Genomic DNA, 20713 nt, shown 5'->3' with positions numbered 1-20713 from the left:
GCACAAATAAATAAATTTCTAAATTAAGATTTAAATCCAGTTGGTGAGTCAGAGTTCCACCGTCCCATGAAAAACCTGAAAAGTTGTTTAAAAGTCAGAGCTTGGATTTTCTTTTTTTAAAAAAGTGAAAAGTGTATGTAAACATTATAAAGTAAACAATTGAAAGTAATTTTGAGGCTTCTATCAGAACATAGCTTAGGCTCCTTCTGGGGATATTTTTATGATTAGAAAAAAAAAAGCCAAACTTTTTATCGTTTCTTTGTGTTAAGCAGTGCAATTTCATCTGTGTGAATCATGGCTGGGTCCTTCCATTCATACCAGTGCTTCTGGCAGGAACCTCTTCCAGAAGAGCACTTAGTGGGGGCCCTATTTGGTACAACAAAAGAGTACGTCTCACGCTTTGAACGGGACACATATTCCAGCCAAGTTTATGCCCCTGGAAGGAAGGAGGCCCTTGGTACAACGCCCTGGGATTTCTCCCCACTTTGTACCAGCCCAGTGGACAGAGGGTGGGGCTAGGGGGGCGGTCAATGCCTTAACAGCCCCAGCCTTGAACTGCAACAGCAGTTTGAAAGGAAAAGGTACAGTGTATGAGCACGTGTCACCTTTCCTGCCAATAAGTGTCAGTTGTGACTCATCCGTGGTTTTACATACACCTGGGGCCACCTGGTCACGTCCAAAGCCAAGTACCCTTTCCTCCTATCAAGGGCCTGTACTACAACAATCCTGAATCTTCTTTTAGGAGGCATGATAACTGCAAGGGCTCAAAGGGCACTGGCTGTTCCTAACACAGCACCTGTTTCTATTTCCTGTTTGCACAATCACCTGTGACCCACCTCCTCTGGAGCGGCCCAGTTAGGAAATGGCATGCAGGAAACACCCAAATCTAGTGCTATCAAGGCCTCCTTCCCTTCCTCTAGTCATCCGTGCTCTGGTGGGGCGGACCTGCTGCCCGTCTTCCCACCACAGATGCTAGGCCTGGAATTCATTTGTGCTGCTACCATTAGTGCAAAATCTAGTTTCTATCACGTGAGTGGTCCCCTCTGTGGGCAAAACCAAAAGGAAAAAATTCGGTGGAAACTTGCCTCCTGGGGGTGATTTGGTGATAAGTGCAGAACGAATCGCGGGTGACAGAGGGAGGGAAGTGGAGGGGAAGATGGTGAGCCCGAGGAGTTGGCTGTCTGGCCCACTGTGACAAAGAGCCGCACATGAATGGCCATCATTTTGTATTACTTTATTGCTCAAAACAAACGAATCTTTTTCCCCTTTGGAAGACAGAGCAGTATTAGATCCTTCAGAGCCAGGATAAAAGCACAGAGGATTGCAATGTGGAGCGTGAGTCACCAGTGAGCCTCAGGAAACCCCACTGGGATGCTTCCGAAAAGCCAGCGCTGTGCAGGGGGAGACACTTTGGGGGGCGGAAGATCTCTTTGGGTCCGTTGTCCTTCTCCTGGTATGAGTGATCAGGCAAAACGGACTGCTCTCAGATCTACTTTGTAGGCTGTTCACATGGCAATATAAATTGCTGGGTTTCCTTTGTGTTCCTAATAGGAAAGCCAACATACCACAAAGTATACCCTTTCTCACTAACCCCCTGCAGGGGATTTTTAAAAAGACTTGAAGGACTGAAAAGGTCATAGAAAATGCATGGTTCTTCCAGGTAATTTCTGATTCCGTGAAGTCAGTCTTGCAAGCAGCAATTCACCGCCACATTAAGGAGCCCCTGCAGCCCACGAAGGATGTGGGGTGTCCATGGCTCCCCCTTCAGACGCACAAGGCCTTTGCCTCTCACAAAGGGCAGGACAGAGAATAGAGGTGGCTTCTTCCGCCTGACACAACCCTGGCACCACTGACCCTCCGGGCACGAGCTCCAGACATCTAACTCCCAGGATCCCCCTTCTGCAATCCCCAGGGCCCCCTGAGGCACGGTGGCCTCCGAACTACGGAAGTGACTGTCTGTTCCTTTCCTTGTCCCCAACCTCCTCTTCCTTGCAGGTCTTCTTACTGCCCTGGACAGAGGTGGCTGTGCATTTTTCTTCATACGCATTCTTAAGGCTAAGGTGGCAAGATAAGGTGCTTGGTGGAAAGCCAAATTCTCAATTCCAGGGCCATTTCAGCACTCGCACATAAAGCAGATACGAAAGAAATGGAAAGGGGGCAGAGAAGCAAAAAACCAAATCAGAACAAAATGCATTTGGGCTCGATAGGAAGTTACGGACTGCAGGTTTAGATTTCAAATGTGGTCTAAACCCCCTGAAAATAGGGGGTGGGGGAGGGTAGTAAAAGCCACAAATTAGCCTTCGGCACTGGTCTGTGTTGTCCCTCGGCAGGGGTGCAGGGTCGCCTTTAGCCGCTCTCTCAGCACGTGCCTCCGATTCAGAAGCCGGCTCTCAAGCGGGCCTTCCGTTCTCACTCGAGACAAAGAACTCTGAACGCCTTCACCCCTTCCTCACCGCAACCCCTTGAAACAAAAGGTAGAAACACACACAAGCCAGAGATCTATAAACCAGTAGGAGAAAAAAATTAGACAGAGGTTAACCATTAAAAAGCCGCCGTCGGGAAAACACACACTCGATTGTTCTATCAGAAAGTGCCGTGGGAAGAAGAGCCGTGTGCTGGTAAACATGTCCGCGCTCAGAACTTGACATGCAGAAAAGAGAGAGCGCCGAGTCCCACCTGAGATTAGAGAGGACTGGTTTTTAGTGTAACACACGTCACGTTAAAAGATCACTGTCCTCTTCTCGCCCAAACTGCTCCTCGAACGTCCCTGCGTCCCGGCCTTTCCCGGCACCGGCTAGTCCATCTCCATGGACATGAGCCGGCGGCGCTCCCGCCTGGTCTCCTGGACCTCCTTCTTACAGCACCAGTGCGAGCTGCAGTACCCGATGAGGCAGGACAGGAGCCCGATGACCGTGGACAGGCCGACGCCGATCAGCAGCGGGTACTTGAAGGCATTCAACACTGGGAGGGAAAGACCAGAGGGAATGGGTCAGTGATGCGAGGAGGGGCCTCAGAGAAGACCGCCGCCTCCCCTCTCCATTGCCACGGCGTCTCCACCAGGGATCTGACCTCATGCATCCTGTACCCAGCACCTGGCATGGTGCTTGAGACAAGAGCAGCTCGGCCATACGTGTCCAAAAAATGAGCAAATGTCTCCCTACCCAGTGCTGTGTGGGAAGGCAGCAGAAAGCCAGAAAAAAAAAAGATTCTCCTTCAGTGTCTTTGAATGTCAACTTGCTTTTTAGGGTTTTGGCAGGAGATTGATTTTTAAAAGTCAGTATAAGGGCACCACACATTCGGCAGCAGATGCATCCTTAAAAAAACCATACATAAATCAATTCTATGCATCAGATAACTGAAGTGTACTAGGGGAGCTATTTTAAGTAACACTATAGTAAATTATCTAGCAAAGTGAATAATCACTCCCTACTTGTTTAGTAAATCTGGGTTTTCATATGGAGTGACTGCAAGCAAGACATTTCTAAGAGGCAAATATGGTATAAATGCCTAAGTTGCAGGAATGCACAAACACTGTTTAGATCCCACACCCTCAAATCCCACGTCCTCATCCCCCAAAGTACCAGCACGTCTTGGGTGGAGGCTGGCACTATGGTTGTTTGCCTGACATTTAATACAACAGCCCCAGGAGAGATTATTATCCCATTTAACAAGAGAGGAAACGAAGGATTAGAAAGGCTAAGTCACCTGTGGAAGAGCTGGGGTTCCAATTCCAGTCTCCGCCAAACTGACACATCCTCAGGGTAACACACTCAAAGGCTCCTACTTAATCCTGAGTGGCACCTGGACTTGAATTCTCTCCATGAGTGTTTTCAGTTAACGTTTACTCTGACACTTTTTGCAGAGAAGACATGTTTCTTTTTAACCAAGGAACAACTGCCCATACTCTGAGAGGCCAGGGAGCAGAGGGGTGGCAAGGGGGCCTGCTGACCATGGTGCTTTAGGCTGACCGTGGTGGTCAGTGTGGGCCAACAAGGCTGGGAGCTCCCCCTCCCATCCAGGAGGAACCCCCTTTACCAAGAAGCAGAACCAGTAGGAGGACAAGAGGGCAGGAACCCACTTGCAGCCCCTCCTAGAGACCTGGACCCACTCTCTTGAGCTGGTCTCTGCCCCTGCCTGGCAGTATCCGTGCCAACCCGAGGACACAGCAAAGTGGGTGTGTACAGAATTTAGAGAAAGCATGGAAAATCTTTCCAGTAAGTCTTAAAAATCATTTCCCAGTGGTAGCTCCAGCACACACGATACCAAAGCTGGGAAAACAGCAAGGGCTGTGTGTGCTCTTTCTGGGTACAGGCCCGGGCCAGGCTAGAGAGAAAGCAGGCACATTTCTCAAAGGGTGGGAACCTGGATACCGTCAGCGGCAGCAGAGAATGGAGAGAAGACATTCCCCAAACACCAAGAGGGTTATTTGCGTGTCATTCTTACCATCCATCTTCACAGTTATAAAGATGGGCTTGGACTGGATCTCTGCCTCTTTCTGCCAGGAACCGGTGGGTGACTTCACCCACGGAGTCACAGAACAGTAGTAGTTGCCAAAGTCCTGGTCCTCAGAGCCATGCACTTGCAGCAAGAACTCTAGCACGCTCACGCGCTCCAGGCTGAGGCCGCTCTTCCAGTCCCTCTGGGCGGTGTTCACAATCCCCTTCCGATCCAGGGACGACAGGAGGACGGGAGCCTTGTCCAGGCCGAAGGAGTGCACCGCAAACCAGGCCACGTCAAAGGCCATGTCGTCTGTGGATGACCAAGCCAAAACGCTGGGGTCAGTGCCGCGGGCAGAAGTACCAAGTACGGCTAACATGCCTGTAACCTGACTGTGGGGCAGCACGGCTCCACGTGCCTTGGGTCTCCCCGAATCCTCTCAACAACACCCCATGATGAAGGTACTATCACACTTCCCACTCTGTAGCAGGACCAAATAACTGAGGTCACACAGCAAGGAGGTCACAGAGCGCGTGGCTTAACCCAGGAGTCTAGCTCGAGAATGCACCCTCTTCACCACGCTACTGCCACTACCCAGCTGAAGGAGCACAGCCCCAAACTGTCTCCTCCAGAGAACACGGGATGAAAGGCTGGTATGTGGTGACATCGAACGCTCTGTCTCCCAAAGAAAGCAGGGTCCTTTGGCAGTTCAGGCAGAAGAACCCACGACAGGAAGGACACAAAAGTCGTAAGGAATGACATGGACATAGAGTGAATCGTACAAAATGGAGAGTTGTAAACAGTTTAGATTTTATTGTTCGCTGTGATTTTTTTTTCCCCCTGAAGTGCTTAAGTTCAAAACAAGAGGAAAAATATGTCAAGCTGAGAAAATTGAACACAGTTTAACAGTCCCAGAGAGTAATGCTGCGGAATCGTAAAGTACTCTGCAAAATTAAGGTTCTAACAGCCTCACATAAATTAATATGGGCATAAGAGAAAGACGGCTTTGGCACAAGTGGTAGTTCTCATAGAACGTGGAAATAGAGTGCACATCCTAAACCTCTGACCTCTTCTTTTGACTGCTACCAAGTGATACCAGCTGTGTCAGGTCTGAGAGTCACCCAGCAAGCAAGAAAGGACTGGGAGGCCACAAACACTGCTTTATCTTACATTCGCTTGATGGGGGTTTCTGTACACATGTTAAATAACATAATTTTTGTTAAACAAAAAGTAACATCCGTTTAGTAAAAATACACTAATAACCTCAAAAAGCACATTATAAGGCAAATACATTATATTCAGATTCTTACATATTAAAAAAAGAATATAAGCCAAACTAGAAGCAAGAATTTTTTTTTTTTGGCCACGCCACATGGCTTGCGGGATCTTAGTTCCCCAACCAGGGATCGAACCCTGCAGTGGAAACGTGGAGTCCTAACCACTGGACAGCCAGGGAATTCCCCAAAAGCGAGAATTTCTAAAAAATTATTCAAATGATAATTCCTTTTCAACTCAGTCTAAAAGTGTTAAGGGCCACAGGCAAATCTCAACTCTACATATGTGATGTCAGCCCTCTACTCTGATGCACCAAAATATTATTCTTTCCTCCCCATCGACCCACCGTGGCCCTTGAACACAACATTTGATTGTTCCGAGGGTGAGGGTCATCTCTTGCAAGAAGACCAACACCCTGGGGGCAGAGGGAGTGCGGTCAACGTCCTCACACCCTCACAGTGCCCAGGCAGAGTGGGCCCCCAGATCACTCCCAGGTCCTCAGTGAAAACTAGCTCAGTGTTGCTGTCACCTGCAGGCGCCGGGTGGTTACTGAAGGCAAAGAGTCACAGCTGTGTCCCCATTACTTGTGTCCAGACTCTAACCCCAGTCCTGCTGTGCCGTACAGTGCGGTGGCCAGGCTGCAGGGTCAGGCTACCCGGGCTAGAATCCCAGCACTGGCTCTTGTTAGCCTAGTGACCTGGGTGACTCACTTAAGTTCACTGTGACTTAGTTTCCTTATCTGGAAAAGGAAATTACAATAGCATCCATAGTTAGTTAGCTTTATAAAGTGCTTAGAATGGCACCTGGAATATAGTAAGCACTCAATAATAGTTGGCCGCCATGAACATCCTTACCGCCACAGTTCAACATACACGGTCTGTACTAAGAGATGCTGTAACAGGAAGGGTACTGCCGCCTGCAGCAGATGCTCGTGGTGCTCCGCCCCAAACAGCTGGAGCTCTGGGCCCTCAGATGCTGCAGGTGCTGCCTGCTAAGCTCTCACACCGGTACCCTTCTCCAGAGGACTGACCTTAGTTGACAGAAGCCACCTCCTGGAGAGCCACCCCCGGAGGTGAAGAAACACTACCCCTCCCCAGCCATTCACTGTGGACAATGACTGACAAATTGGGGTGGCGGGGATATAAAAGCCCAGTCCCTTAGCTCAAGGAGGTCACACTCTGTGGTACAACCCATGTTCTGGAGCTCCCCACAGGGAGTTAGACTTGTTTTGAAGATCTTTGCCTGGCGTCTTTCCCTGCTCTATCCTGATTGCCTCACTCTCTCATCGTTTCCTCTGAGGGCACATCTTCAATTAATCACTCGCACGCTTGTCTCAGGCTTTGCTTCTAGGGAACCTGACCTAAGACACCACCTCTAAAGGGCCGTGGTCTCCCCCTGACCCTCCCCCTGCCTTGGCACTCGGCCCACTTGGGCCACATGTCCTTTCCGGAAGAGAATTCCTTCACAGCCCACAGGATGCGAGAGGAAAAACGAAATTACGACCTGTGTTTAATTATTCAGAATCTTCCACCCATGCAGTCTAAGAGTGCAAAGTTCTGGAAAATTGTGATCTGCAAGATAACAGCTACCTATAGCTTTTGCAATTACACTGGAGGAAAAGACATATTAAGGGCACAGTTGGTGACCTATCAATTTACTGAGAAAGAGCATTTAAATGATTTATTTTTGTATATCTCTATAAATGAGCTTTTTAAATTTTTTTTTAAATTTTTTATAAATCAGCTTTAAGGGTAAAAATGGTATTACATTATTCCAACTTTTGAAAAGGATCTCCCTGCCCACCCGCCCCCCCCCTCCCTGGCAATCTCCACAGACATGGTGGCTCAATCAAGACCTATAAGCTCCTCCTTCCTAAGCCCCAGGACAGAGCTGACTCCTCTGTTGTTTTGAATGGGTTTTTTTCTTTGCCTTTCTTTACATCTTCCACAAACTCTTCTCCTTTTTCCTACCTCTAAAGCTCAACCACGTTCAAGTCCCCTATGAGAGTCAATTTCGGTATCAATCAACTCGTCCAGGGGTCAGTAAACTACAGCCTGCAGGTCCAATCCAGCCTACCACCTGTTTTTGTAAATAAAGTTTCACTGGAACACAGCCAGGCCCATCTGTTTACATTGCTCTCTTCGGCTGCTTTCCCTCTACAACAGCAGAGTAGAGTAGTTGCTGTAGAGATCATCTGGCCCACAAAGCCAAAAATACTTTCTACCTGGGTCCTTTACAGAAAAGGTTTGCTGACCCTGAACTAGCCACACCTGAACCTTCAGCTGGAGTCGATGCAGTAGCCAGACCTCAGGGGGTGGCAGCCCGAGCCCCTCTCCTGTTGGTCACGCCAGATCCAATACAGCCCACCGTCACTTCGCTGACAGCCTGCCCTTAACACAGAATGAAAACCTGCTTCCAGTTTCCACCCCAGGGCCACACATCCCGTGGTCTCTGCACAGAACTTAGCGAACCCTGCACAATTTGGCCTTTTGGAGGCACAAATCTGTGTGAGGCCATGGCTCTGCTTATGATGGGGTGGGCAATACAAAGACACCCAAGGTCAGAGCATGGGCATCCCCCAGGCAGTGAGTCAGGGTCTCCACGGGCTCTTTAGGAGAAGGCAGAGGTGGGTACAGTCCTGCTCAGCAACAGAGAGCAACACCTACATGCATTTAATGTTCTTTCAAACCCTGAGGGTCTACGAGTGAGAAGAACAGCACCAGGTACTAAGGGGGCCAAGGAGAAAAAGTGTAAGGCTGCTGGCCCACAACTGTTAGGTATCCTGTTGGCAGTACTAGTACTCTCTGCAAGGAAAAGATTTACAAAGATTTCCTAAGAATTTAAACTACAATAGCTCCCCATGGTTACTTGCTACTCATTTCCTCTGCTCTGTATTTCTTCAGTGTTAATCGTTATCTGATATTATATCATATGGTGATTTCTTTCCTGTTTGTCTCCTTAACTAGGCTGCAAGCTCCATGAGGGCAGACATGGTGCATTTTGATCACTCCTCTATTTCCAGCAACTAGAACAGCACCTGTTTATAGGAGTTCAATAAATAGCTGAATGAATGAATGAATGAATGAATGGATGGATGAATGAAAGACAAAAAGCAAGGGAGCCAGACTCTGTCAGTGGGTTGCAAACGAGATTGAATCAGTCCCCGAAGTGGCCACTAGGTCACCCTGAGAACACATGCAAATGTCTGATTGTGTTTCCAAATCGTCAAACAGATAGTTGCATCCATTCAACACATCCTTATTAAACACCTACTGAATACTGCTGAGCTAGGCAGTTTGGGAATAAACAGCCAATCTAATCCGTGACCTCCACATCTGTGTAACATAGTGGGGATGATATGAGAAACACTTACAAAAAGAAATACGGGGAAGGGGAAGGATGGAGGAAAGTACCTGGATCCAGGGCTGCTCCTTCAACAGTGATGATACAAAACAATTTGATGAGATCTCCCCGGATGACTGATGGCGCGTCCGAGTGCACAGAGGCATTAAATATAGGACCTGGAAGAAAGCAATGCCACTTCATAATCCTCTTTCACACTTCTGTTTAAATCCTGTTCTTGGTGTGCAAATGGGCATCTAAATGTGGGATCCCCTTCCTTGGAACTGAGCTAGAAATTCACAAATCAGGTGTCCTAAGATTGCTTTCCTTCTATTCAGAGAGACATGTGCATTAAGTATATGAGCTTCATCTTAAAATTACAACCATGGTCTCATTTGAAGGCCACCCACCTCCCATCCTGGTACAGCCTGGGCTGTTTCTGGCTGCACATGGTTCACTTCCAGGCCAGAGTGGCTCAGAGGCCAGAGGGCTCAGGACTAAATCAGGGACGCTTTTGGTCCCGCAAGAGTGAGCAGCCTCATTGTGTTGGGTGCTGGCGACGGGCCCTGCTATTAAGAGGCTGAAATCCAGTAATGCCAACAATGACGACATTTCTATAAAGCATGGTGGGAGCACTGAAGGCGATTCATTCCAATCTGCTGTGAGAAACTGAGGAAACGTGGAAACTCCTTTTAAAAACTACCCAGGGACTTCCCTAGTGGCGCAGTGGTTAAGAATCCACTTGCCAATGCAGGGGACACGGGTTCGAGCCTTGGCCCGGGAAGATCCCAAATTCCGCGGAGCAACTAAGCCCATGCCACAACTAATGAGCCTGCGCTCTAGAGCCCGTGTGCCACAACTACTGAAGCCCACGAGCCTAGAGCCTGTGCTCCACAACAAGAGAAGCCACTGCAATGAGAAGCCCACGCACCGCAACGAAGAGTAGCCCCCGCTCTCCGCAACCAGAGAAAACCCGGGCACAGCAACAAAGACCCAACGCAGCCAAAAATAAAAATAAATAACAAATAAATTTACAAAAATAAATAAATAAAAATAAAAATAAAAACTACTCAGATAGGATCTGTCTTGCATACCTTTCTGAAACTCTCCCTTGATACCCAGTTTACTTTTATAAAAGACCCCTTTCCTCTTCCAAAGGCCAGAGGATGTTTCTACACAAACCATGCTGACTCCTCATCGTATCATCGACTCACTGCAAGGCAGAGTTGTTCCAAGGCAAGGCAAGTTGTAAGGCAATGAGCAGATGTATGAGCAAGAAAATGTGAAGAATTAAGTAAAAAGAATTTAGGGCTAGAAGTTAATAATATTTACCATAGAGTCAGTTGGATGCATTTGACTGTAGGCATAATTATTATTGTGCTATTTCATAACTAGGCACAAATAAATGACTTACTAAATTAAAAAAAAAAAAAGGTATGCCTTGTATGCAAGAAATCTGCAGCTCCGATCCCCTCCTTAGGCAGAGAGAAGGGCTAAGTACTGCATTCTGTTTTTAACCCCTGTACAGCTCACTTTTAGGTGACAGTATTACATAGCTTTAGGCCAATCTGATCCTAAGAGCTTAATATTTACCTTATGCCAATTCCTAATGTCTACGAATAGGCAAACCTGAAGAAGATTCCAGAACACCAATGCTAGGGGATTTCCCTTGGGTTTTCTGGAAAGCAAAGATAGATGGCCCTGGACAATGATTCTGAAACTCACTAGAAGCTAAGAATACAGGTGTAACTACCTTTAAAATCAGATTACCAGAAAGGAAAAGGTACTTTTTGTTTTAACATCCAAAAGAAATGACTGTGAGAAAGAGAGTAAAAGGTCATATGAACCAATGAGGCAAAAAATTGAAAAGACTATACTTTCATTTCAACATAAGTAGTAAGACGAATTCATCAGATGGCTTTCTTAACACCGAGTCCATGAGTAATCTGTGTTTTGCTGGGAGAAGGGTGAAGGATGGTTGTAGAACATGGAAACCTTGAGGCATTAGGCAGCCCTGGGCAGGTTCTGCTGAGTACTCAGATTCAGTCTAGGGCATGGAGAACGTAACAGAATGGCAGCCCCAGGACAAGGGGAAAGGGATGAAAGCAAAAAGGACAAGGAAACTTTACCTACTTCTAGACATCACATCCTTCAATTAACTCGGCTCAGCCATGGTTCCCTCAGCTCCTTACCACCCTGGATTTACTCTGTTTATAGCAGTGAGGTGGGAAAGGATTAAGCCAGTTGCTCTGAGTTGGCTCAGTGGTAATGACTGGGGGGACTTCATGCCATATATGGTCATCCACGAGGACAGGTTAGTAGCAACCATGGTGAGCAATAGGGACTGAAGTTTTTTTTCTCTGACTAGAAATTTCATGGTTATAAATAGAAGTATACTATGGGGGCTTTCTTAAAGTATCCAGGCCCCTTCTAAGAGAACACAAGATAATAAAACACAAGGAGATCCTCATAATGGATTTAGGTTCTTATTTACTTAATCTGAAACAGCAGAGAAATTCGGACATATTTCCTTTACCTTATTTGGACAAATTTCCTTACCTAATTTGGACAAATTTCACTTTCTTTTCTTTATATTTCCAAAAAAAATCCAAAATGCCTTCTAGGTCACAAGTTACTGTTCTCATTTCCCCTCATGGCCGTGGGAACAACAGAGCATTTGTGCCATGCTCACCATGCAGACAAGGACCAGGGAAAAGGCCTGCATTGTGAGCTATTCACAGCAGTGGATTTCCTTCGAGCGAAATGAACAACTCACTGTTAATGTGGGTCATTATCCCAGGCTTAGAAATATTTTTATTATGGTCAATTTCTGTGGTAATGCTGTTTTCTTGAGGGGATGTGTCTGGTTAACTTCACAGATGACAGACTACAGCACATTTAATTTAAGTGAACAACCAGAGTCACTACATGTCCCTGGATTCCTAGTCTGCAGAGTACATGGACCACTTAGCTTTTAAACACAAACATTGACACAAACCATGCTCCAACTCTCGCCCCTAAAAAAAGGCTGTAAATGACAGTATTTTTGTGAAAGCCAAAACTACAGACTGTCTGCATGTCCATCAATAGGATAATGGTTAACCAAATTCTAGCAAGTGTAGTCATTAAAGTTGGTATTTACCTAGAATTTTTTATAACATGGAAAATGTTTATCTTATAATGGTGGGGGAGGGCAGAAAGCAGGTCATAAAATTGCATATACAGCCTGATTTCAAAGTTATGAAGAAAACATGCAAGGGAAAAATTCTAGGAAGACGAATACCACCAATTAACAGTCTCTGGTAAGATTATGGGTGATTCTTCCTTGTATTTTACTGTATTTTCAAACTTCTCTGTTAAGGAGAAAAACTTTATTATTATTCTTTTAAAAGGCCAAAGTCCTTAACATCATCACATTTAAACCATATTATTCCTCCTCATACTTTGAATCAGTAGAAGTTACAACTCAGTAGGACCCCTTGGGGAACACAGTCCGCATACCAAGAGGCAAGTGTCCTGAAAGCAGAGGACAGAAAGGTGGACACCAGGAAGGATCTCTTTGTTACATGTGCTTTACCGTGTGCTGCTAATTTTTAGGAAGTAAAGGCTCTCAGTATCAAGTCAATGTTTTCTTGGAGCTATTCGGGGCTATGGCATTGTGCTGGGTGCTGGATTTGATGGCAGCTCCTCTTAATTAAACTGTGAACTGGCCATGACAACTCTGTGGATTAAACAAAGCAAAAACCTTAGGCAGTCTATTCAACCTGTAAGCTACAGTGATTTCATCTGTTATGTTGAGAGTCAAAGAACTGAGAAATACATTCAACTCCCATTCCTCACCTAGAAATACATACAAAAGATCTTATGTCTCCCCTCTTTCTCAAAACAGTTTTAAAGAAACATCAAATAACAAATGCAAAACAAACTGGAATAAAATCCTATAGGCAATAAAACAGATACACAAATAAAAGGCAAAAACCACACATAATCATCTGAATCTCAAGAGTCACAGAAAAAGCATTTGACAACACCCAACACTTCATCATGATAAAAACACTCAACAGATTAGGAATGAAAGAAAACTTCCTCAATTCAATATTTGGTGTCTATGAAAAACCCACAGTGACCATGATACTTAAGGGTAAAAGATACTTAATGGGGAAAGTTCCCCCTAAGATCAGGAAAAAGACAAGGATGTCCACTTGTGCCACTACTGTTCACCACTGTACTAGATTCTAGCCAGGGCAATTAGGTAAGAAAAATAATTAGAAGGCATTTAGTAAAACTGAATAGAAGAAATAAAACCATCTCTATTTGTACCAATAGATAACATGATCCTATATTTAAAAAGCCTAAGTAGGCCGGGGGAAGATGGCGGAAGAGTAAGATGCGGAGATCACCTTGCTCCCCACATATACATCAGAAATACATCTACACGTGGAACAACTCCTACAGAACACATACTGAATGCTGGCAGAAGACCTCAGACCTCCCAAAAGGCAAGAAACTCCCCACGTACCTGGGTAGGGCAAAAGAAAAAAGAATAAACAGAGACAAAAGAATAGGGACGGGACCTGCACCAGTAGGAGGGAGCCGTGAAGGAGGAAAGGTTTCCACACAATAGGAAGCCCCTTCAAGGGCGGAGACTGCAGGTGGCGGAGTGGGGAAGCTTCGGAGCCGCGGAGGAGAGCACAGCAACAGGGGTGCGGAGGGCAAAGCGGAGAGATTGCCGCAGAGGATCGGCGCCGACCGGCACTCACCAGCCCGAGAGGCTTGTCTGCTCACCCACCGAGGCGGGCAGGGCTGGGAGCTGAGGCTCGGGCTTCAGTCGGAGCGCAGGGAGAGGACTGGCGGCGTGAACACAGCCTGAAGGGGTTAGTGCACCACGGCTAGCCGGGAGGGAGTCCGGGGAAAAGTCTGGACCTGCCGAAGAGGCAAGAGACTTTTTTTTCCCTCTTTGTTTCCTGGTGCGCGAGGAGAGGGGATTAAGAGCGCTGCTTAAAGGAGCTCCAGAGACGGGAGCGAGCTGCGGCTAATAGCGCGGACCCCAGAGACGGGTATGAGACCCTAAGGCTGCTGCTGCCGCCACCAAGAAGCCTGTGTGCGAGCACAGGTCACTATCCACACCTCCCCTCCTGGGAGCCTGTGCAGCCCGCCACTGCCAGGGTCCCGTGATCCAGGGGCAACTTCCCCGGGAAAACGCACGGCGCGCCTCAGGCTGGTGCAACGTCACGCTGGCCTCTGCCGCCGCAGGTTCGCCCTGCATCGTGCCCCTCCCTCCCCCCGGCCTGAGTGAGGCAGAGCCCCCGAATCAGCGGCTCCTTTAACCCCGTCCTGTCTGAGCGAAGAACAGACGCCCTCCGGAGACCTACACATGCAGAGGCGGAGCCAAATCCAAAGCTGAGCCCCGGGAGCTGTGCGAACAAAGAAGGGAAAGGGAAATCTCTCCCAGTAGCCTCAGGAGCAGCGGATTAAATCTCCACAGTCAACTTGTGTACCCTGCATCTGTGGAATACCTGAATAGACAACGAATCATCCCAAATTGAGGAGGTGGACTTTGAGAGCAAGATTTATTATTTTTTTCCCTTTTCCTCTTTTTGTGAGTGTGTATGTGTATGCTTCTGTGTGAGATTTTGTCTGTATAGCTTTGCTTTCACCATTTGTCCTAGGGTTCTATCTGTCCGTTTTTTTGTTTTTACTTAAATTTTTTTTCTTAATAATTTTTATTTTAATAACTTTATTTTATCTTACTTTATTTTATTTTTCTTCTCCTTTCGTTTTTTCTTTCTTTCTCTCTCTCCCTCCCTCCCTCCCTCCCACTCTCTCTCTCTCTCTCTCTTTCTCCCTCCCTCCCTCCCACTCTCTCTCTCTCTCTCTCCCTCCCTCCCTCCCTCCCTCCCACTCTCTCTCTCTCTCTTTCTTTCTTTCTTCTCCCTTTTATTCTGAGCCATGTGGATGAAAGGCTCTTGGGGCTGCAGCCAGGAGCCAGTGCTGTGCCTCAGACATGGGAGAGCCAACTTAAGGACACTGGTCCACAAGAGGCCTCCCAGCTCCACGTAATATCAAACGGAGAAAATCTCCCAGAGATCTCCATCTCAACACCAACACCCAGCTTCACTCAACGACCAGCAAGCTACAGTGCTGGACACCCTATGCCAAACAACTAGAAAGACAGGAACACAACCCCACCCATTAGCAGAGATGCTGCCTAAAATCACAACAAGTCCACAGACACCCCAAAACACACCACCAGACGTGGACCTGCTCACCACAAAGACAAGATGCAGCCTCATCCACCAGAACACAGGCACTAGTCCCCTCCACCAGGAAGCCTACACAACCCACTGAACCAACCTTACCCACTGGGGACAGACACCAGAAACAACGGGAACTACAAACCTGCAGCCTGCAAAAAGGAGACCCCAAACACAGTAAGATAAGCAAAATGAGAAGACAAAAAAACACACAGCAGGTGAAGGAGCAAGATAAAAAGCCACCAGACCTAACTAATGAAGAGGAAATAAAAGTCTACCTGAAAAAGAATTCAGAATAATGATAGTAAACATGATCCAAAATCTTGGAAATAGAATAGAGAAAATGCAAGAAACATTTAACAAGGACCTAGAAGAACTAAAGATGAAACAAGCAATGATGAACAACACAATAAGTGGAATTAAAAATACTCTACAAGGGATCAATAGCAGAATAACTGAGGCAGAAGAACAGATAAGTGACCTGGAAGATAAAATAGTGGAAATAACTACTGCAGAGCAGAATAAAGAAAAAAGAATGAAAAGAACTGAGGACAGTCTCAGAGATCTCTGGGACAACATTACACGTACCAACATTCGAATTATAGGGGTTCCAGAAGAAGAAGAGGAAATAGAAAGGGACTGAGAAAATATTTGAAGAGATTATAGTTGAAAACTTCCCTAATATGGGAAAGGAAATAGTTAATCAAGTCCAGGAAGCACAGAGAGTCCCATACAGGATAAATCCAAGGAGAAACACACCAAGACACATAATAATCAAACTATCAAAAATTAAATACAAAGAAAACATATTAAAAGCAGCAAGGGAAAAACAACAAATAACACACAAGGGAATCACCATAAGGTTAACAGCTGATCTTTCAGGAGAAACTCTACAAGCCAGAAGGGACTGGCAGGACATATTTAAAGTGATGAAGGAGAAAAACCTACAACCAAGATTACTCTACCCAGCAAGGATCTCATTCAGATTTGATGGAGAAATTAAAAGCTTTACAGACAAGCAAAAGCTGAGAGAGTTCAGCACCACCAAACCAGCTTTACAACAAATGCTAAAGGATCTTCTCTAGGCAAGAAACACAAGAGAAGGAAAAGGCCTACAATAACAAACCCAAAACAATTAAGAAAATGGGAATAGGAACACACATATCGATAATTACCTTAAATGTAAATGGATTAAATGCTCCCACCAAAAGACACAGACTGGCTGAATGGATACAAAAACAAGACCCGTATATCTGCTATCTACAAGAGACCCACTTCAGACCTAGGGACACATACAGACTGAAAGTGAGGGGATGGAAAAACATATTCCATGAAAATTGATATCAGAATAAAGCTGGAGTAGCAATTCTCATATCAGAAAAAATGGACTTTAAAATAAAGACTATTAGAAGAGACAAAGAAGGACACTACATAATGATCAAGGGATTGATCCAAGAAGAAGATATAACAATTGTAAATATTTAGGCACCCAACATAGGAGCACCTCAATACATAAGGCAAATACTAACAGCCATAAAAGGGGAAATCGACAGTAACACATTCATAGCAGGAGACTTTAACACCCCACTTTCACCAATGGACAGATCATCCAAAATGAAAATAAATAAGGAAACACAAGCTTTAAATGATACATTAAACAAGATGGACTTAATTGATATTTATAGGACATTCCATCCAAAAACAACAGAATACACATTTTTCTCAAGTGCTCATGGAACATTCTCCAGGATAGATCATATCTTGGGTCACAAATCAAGCCTTGGTAAATTTAAGAAAACTGAAATTGTATCAAGTATCTTTTCCGACCACAACACTATGAGACTACATATCAATTACAGGAAAAGATCTGTAAAAACTACAAACAAATGGAGGCTAAACAATACACTACTTAATTACGAAGTGATCACTGAAGAAATCAAAGAGGAAATAAAAAAATACCTAGAAACAAATGACAATGGAGACACGACGACCCAAAACCTATGGGATGCAGCAAAAGCAGTTATAAGTGGGAAGTTTATGGCAATACAATACTACCTTAAGAAACAGGAAACATCTCGAATAAACAACCTAACCTTGCACCTAAAGCATTAGAGAAAGAACAAAAAGACCCCAAAGTTAGCAGAAGGAAAGAAATCATAAAAATCAGATCAGAAATAAATAGAAAGAAATGAAGGAAACGATAGCAAAGATCAATAAAACTAAAAGCTGGTTCTTTGAGAAGATAAACAAAATTGATAAACCATTAGCCAGACTCATCAAGAAAAAAAGGGAGAAGACTCAAATCAATAGAATTAGAAATGAAAAAGGAGAAGTAACAACCAACACTGCAGAAATACAAAGGATCATCAGAGATTACTACAAGCAACTCTATGCCAATAAAATGGACAAACTGGAAGAAATGGACAAATTCTTAGAAATGCACAACCTGCCAAGACTGAATCAGGAAGAAATAGAAAATGTGAACAGACCAATCACAAGCACTGAAATTGAAACTGTGATTTAAAATCTTCCAACAAACAAAAGTCCAGGACCAGATGGCTTCACAGGCAAATTCTATCAAACATTTAGAGAAGAGCTAACACCTATCCTTCTCAAACTCTTCCAAAATATAGCAGAGGGAGGAACACTCCCAAACTCATTCTACGAGGCCACCATCACCTTGATACCAAAACCAGACAAGGATGTCACAAAGAAAGAAAACTACAGGCCAATATCACTGATGAACATACATGCAAAAATCCTCAACAAAATACTAGCAAACAGAATCCAACAGCACATTAAGAGGATCATACAACATGATCAAGTGGGGTTTATTCCAGGAGTGCAAGGATTCTTCAATATATGCAAATCAATCAATGTGATACACCATATTAACAAATTGAAGGAGAAAAACCATATGGTCGTCTCAATAGATGCAGAGAAAGCTTTCGACAAAATTCAACACCCATTTATGATAAAAACCCTCCAGAAAGTAGTCATAGAGGGAACTTTCCTCAACATAATAAAGGCCATATATGACAAACCCACAGCCAACATCGTCTTCAATGGTGAAAAACTGAAACCATTTCCACTAAGATCAGGAACAAGACAAGGTTGCCCACTCTCACCACTCTTATTCAACATAGTTTTGGAAGTTTTAGCCACAACAATCAGGGAAGAAAAGGAAATAAAAGGAATCCAAATTGGAAAAGAAGAAGTAAAGCTGTCACTGTTTGCAGATGACATGATACTATACATAGAGAATCCTAAAGATGCTACCAGAAAACTACTAGAGCTAATCAATGAATTTGGTAAAGTACCAGGATACAAAATTAATGCACAGAAATCTCTTATATTCCTATACACTAATGATGAAAAATCTGAAAGTGAAATCAAGAAAACACTCCCATTTACCATTGCAACAAAAAGAATAAAATATCTAGGAATAAACCTACCTAAGGAGACAAAAGGCCTGTATGCAGAAAATTATAAGACACTGATGAAAGAAATTAAAGATGATACAAATACCTGGAGAGATATACCATGTTCTTGGATTGGAAGAATCAACATTGTGAAAATAACTCTACTACCCAAAGCAATCTACAGATTCAGTGCAATCCCTATCAAACTACCACTGGCATTTTTCACAGAACTAGAACAAAAAGTTTCACAATTTGTATGGAAACATAAAAGACTCCGAATAGCCAAAGCAATCTTGAGAAAGAAAAACGGAGCTGGAGCAATCAGGCTCCCTGACTTCAGACTACACTACAAAGCTACAGTAATCAAGACAGTATGGTACTGGCACAAAAACAGAAATATAGATCAATGGAACAGGATAGAAAGCCCAGAGAAAAACCCACGCACATGTGGTCACCTTATCTTTGATAAAGGAGGCAGGAATGTACAGTGGAGAAAGGACAGCCTCTTCAATAAGTGGTGCTGGGAAAACTGGACAGCTACATGTAAAACTATGAGATTAGAACACTCCCTAACACCATACACAAAAATAAGCTCAAAATGGATTAAAGACCTAAATGTAAGGCCAGAAACTATCAAACTCTTAGAGGAAAACATAGGCGGGACACTCTATGACATAAATCACAGCAAGATCCTTTTTGACCCACCTCCTACAGGAAGGGAAATAAAAACAAAAATAAACAAATGGGACCTAATGAAACTTCAAAGCTTTTGCACAGCAAAGGAAACCATAAACAAGACCAAAAGACAACCCTCAGAATGGGAGAAAATACTTGCAAATGAAGCAACTGACAAAGGATTAATCTCCAAAATTTATAAACAGCTCATGCAGCTCACTAACAACAACAACAAAAAACCCAATCCAAAAATGGGCAGAGGACCTAAATAGACATTTCTCCAAAGAAGATATACAGAGTGCCAACAAACACATGAAAGAATGCTCAACATCATTAATCATTAGAGAAATGCAAATCAAAACTACAGTGAGATATCATCTCACACAAGTCAGAATGGCCATCATCAAAAAATCTAGAAACAATAAATGCTGGAGAGGGTGTGGAGAAAAGGGAACACTCTTGCACTGCTGGTGGGGATGTGAATTGGTACAGCCACTATGGAGAACAGTATGGAGGTTCCTTAAAAAACTACAAATAGAACTACCATATGACCCAGCAATCCCACTACTAGGCATATACCCTGAGAAAACCATAATTCAAAAAGAGTCATGTACCAAAATGTTCATTGCAGCTCTATTTACAATAGCCAGGAGATGGAAACAACCTAAGTGTCCATCATCGGATGAATGGATAAAGAAGATGTGGCACATATATACAATGGAATATTACTCAGCCATAAAAAGAAACGAAATTGAGCTATTTGTAATGAGGTGGATGGACCTAGAGTCTGTCATACAGAGTGAATAAGTCAGAAATAGAAAGACAAATACCATATGCTAACACATATATATGGAATTTAGGGGGGAAATGTCATTAAGAATCTAGGGGTAAGACGAGAATAAAGACACAGACCTACTAGAGAATGGACTTGAGGATATGGGGAGGGGGAAGGGTAAGCTGTGACAAAGTGAGAGAGTGGCATGGACATATATACACTACCAAACGTAAAATAGATAGCTAGTGGGAAGCAGCCGCATAGCACAGGGAGATCAGCTTGGTGCTTTGTGGCCACCTAGAGGGGTGGGATAGGGAGGGTGGGAGGGAGGGAGACACAAGAGGGAAGAGATATGGGAACATATGTATATGTATAACTGATTCACTTTGTTATAAAGCAGAAACTAACACACCATTGTAAAAAAAAAAGAAGGATACAATTACTTTTAATTAAAAAAAGAAAAGAAAATGACCACAAACAGTGTCCTCTGGGCTGATGGGACTCACTATGTTTAAAAACACTGATTAGGGGAC

General features: G+C 44.5%; 1 protein-coding gene across 1 annotated transcript in view; it reads right to left on the bottom strand.

The window, feature by feature from the left end:
- Nucleotides 1–2794: 2794 nt before the first annotated feature.
- The window catches only part of PTGFRN (prostaglandin F2 receptor inhibitor), a gene marked incomplete at its 3' end in the record, with an annotated part of 82607 nt that continues 64688 nt past the window's right edge, over nt 2795–20713 (bottom strand). Inside the window, exons 7-9 of the mRNA XM_079724610.1 lie at nt 9126–9233; nt 4444–4749; nt 2795–2961 (exon numbers count right to left, since the gene is read on the bottom strand). Of these exons, the coding sequence (XP_079580736.1) occupies nt 2795–2961; nt 4444–4749; nt 9126–9233 (581 nt within the window). The remainder of the gene's footprint in view (nt 2962–4443; nt 4750–9125; nt 9234–20713) is intronic.

Source organism: Hyperoodon ampullatus, assembly GCF_949752795.1.
Source record: "Hyperoodon ampullatus genome assembly, chromosome: 2".
In the NCBI taxonomy this organism is placed as follows: Eukaryota; Metazoa; Chordata; class Mammalia; order Artiodactyla; family Ziphiidae; genus Hyperoodon; species Hyperoodon ampullatus.
This window is presented reverse-complemented; position numbering and strand designations above follow the sequence as displayed.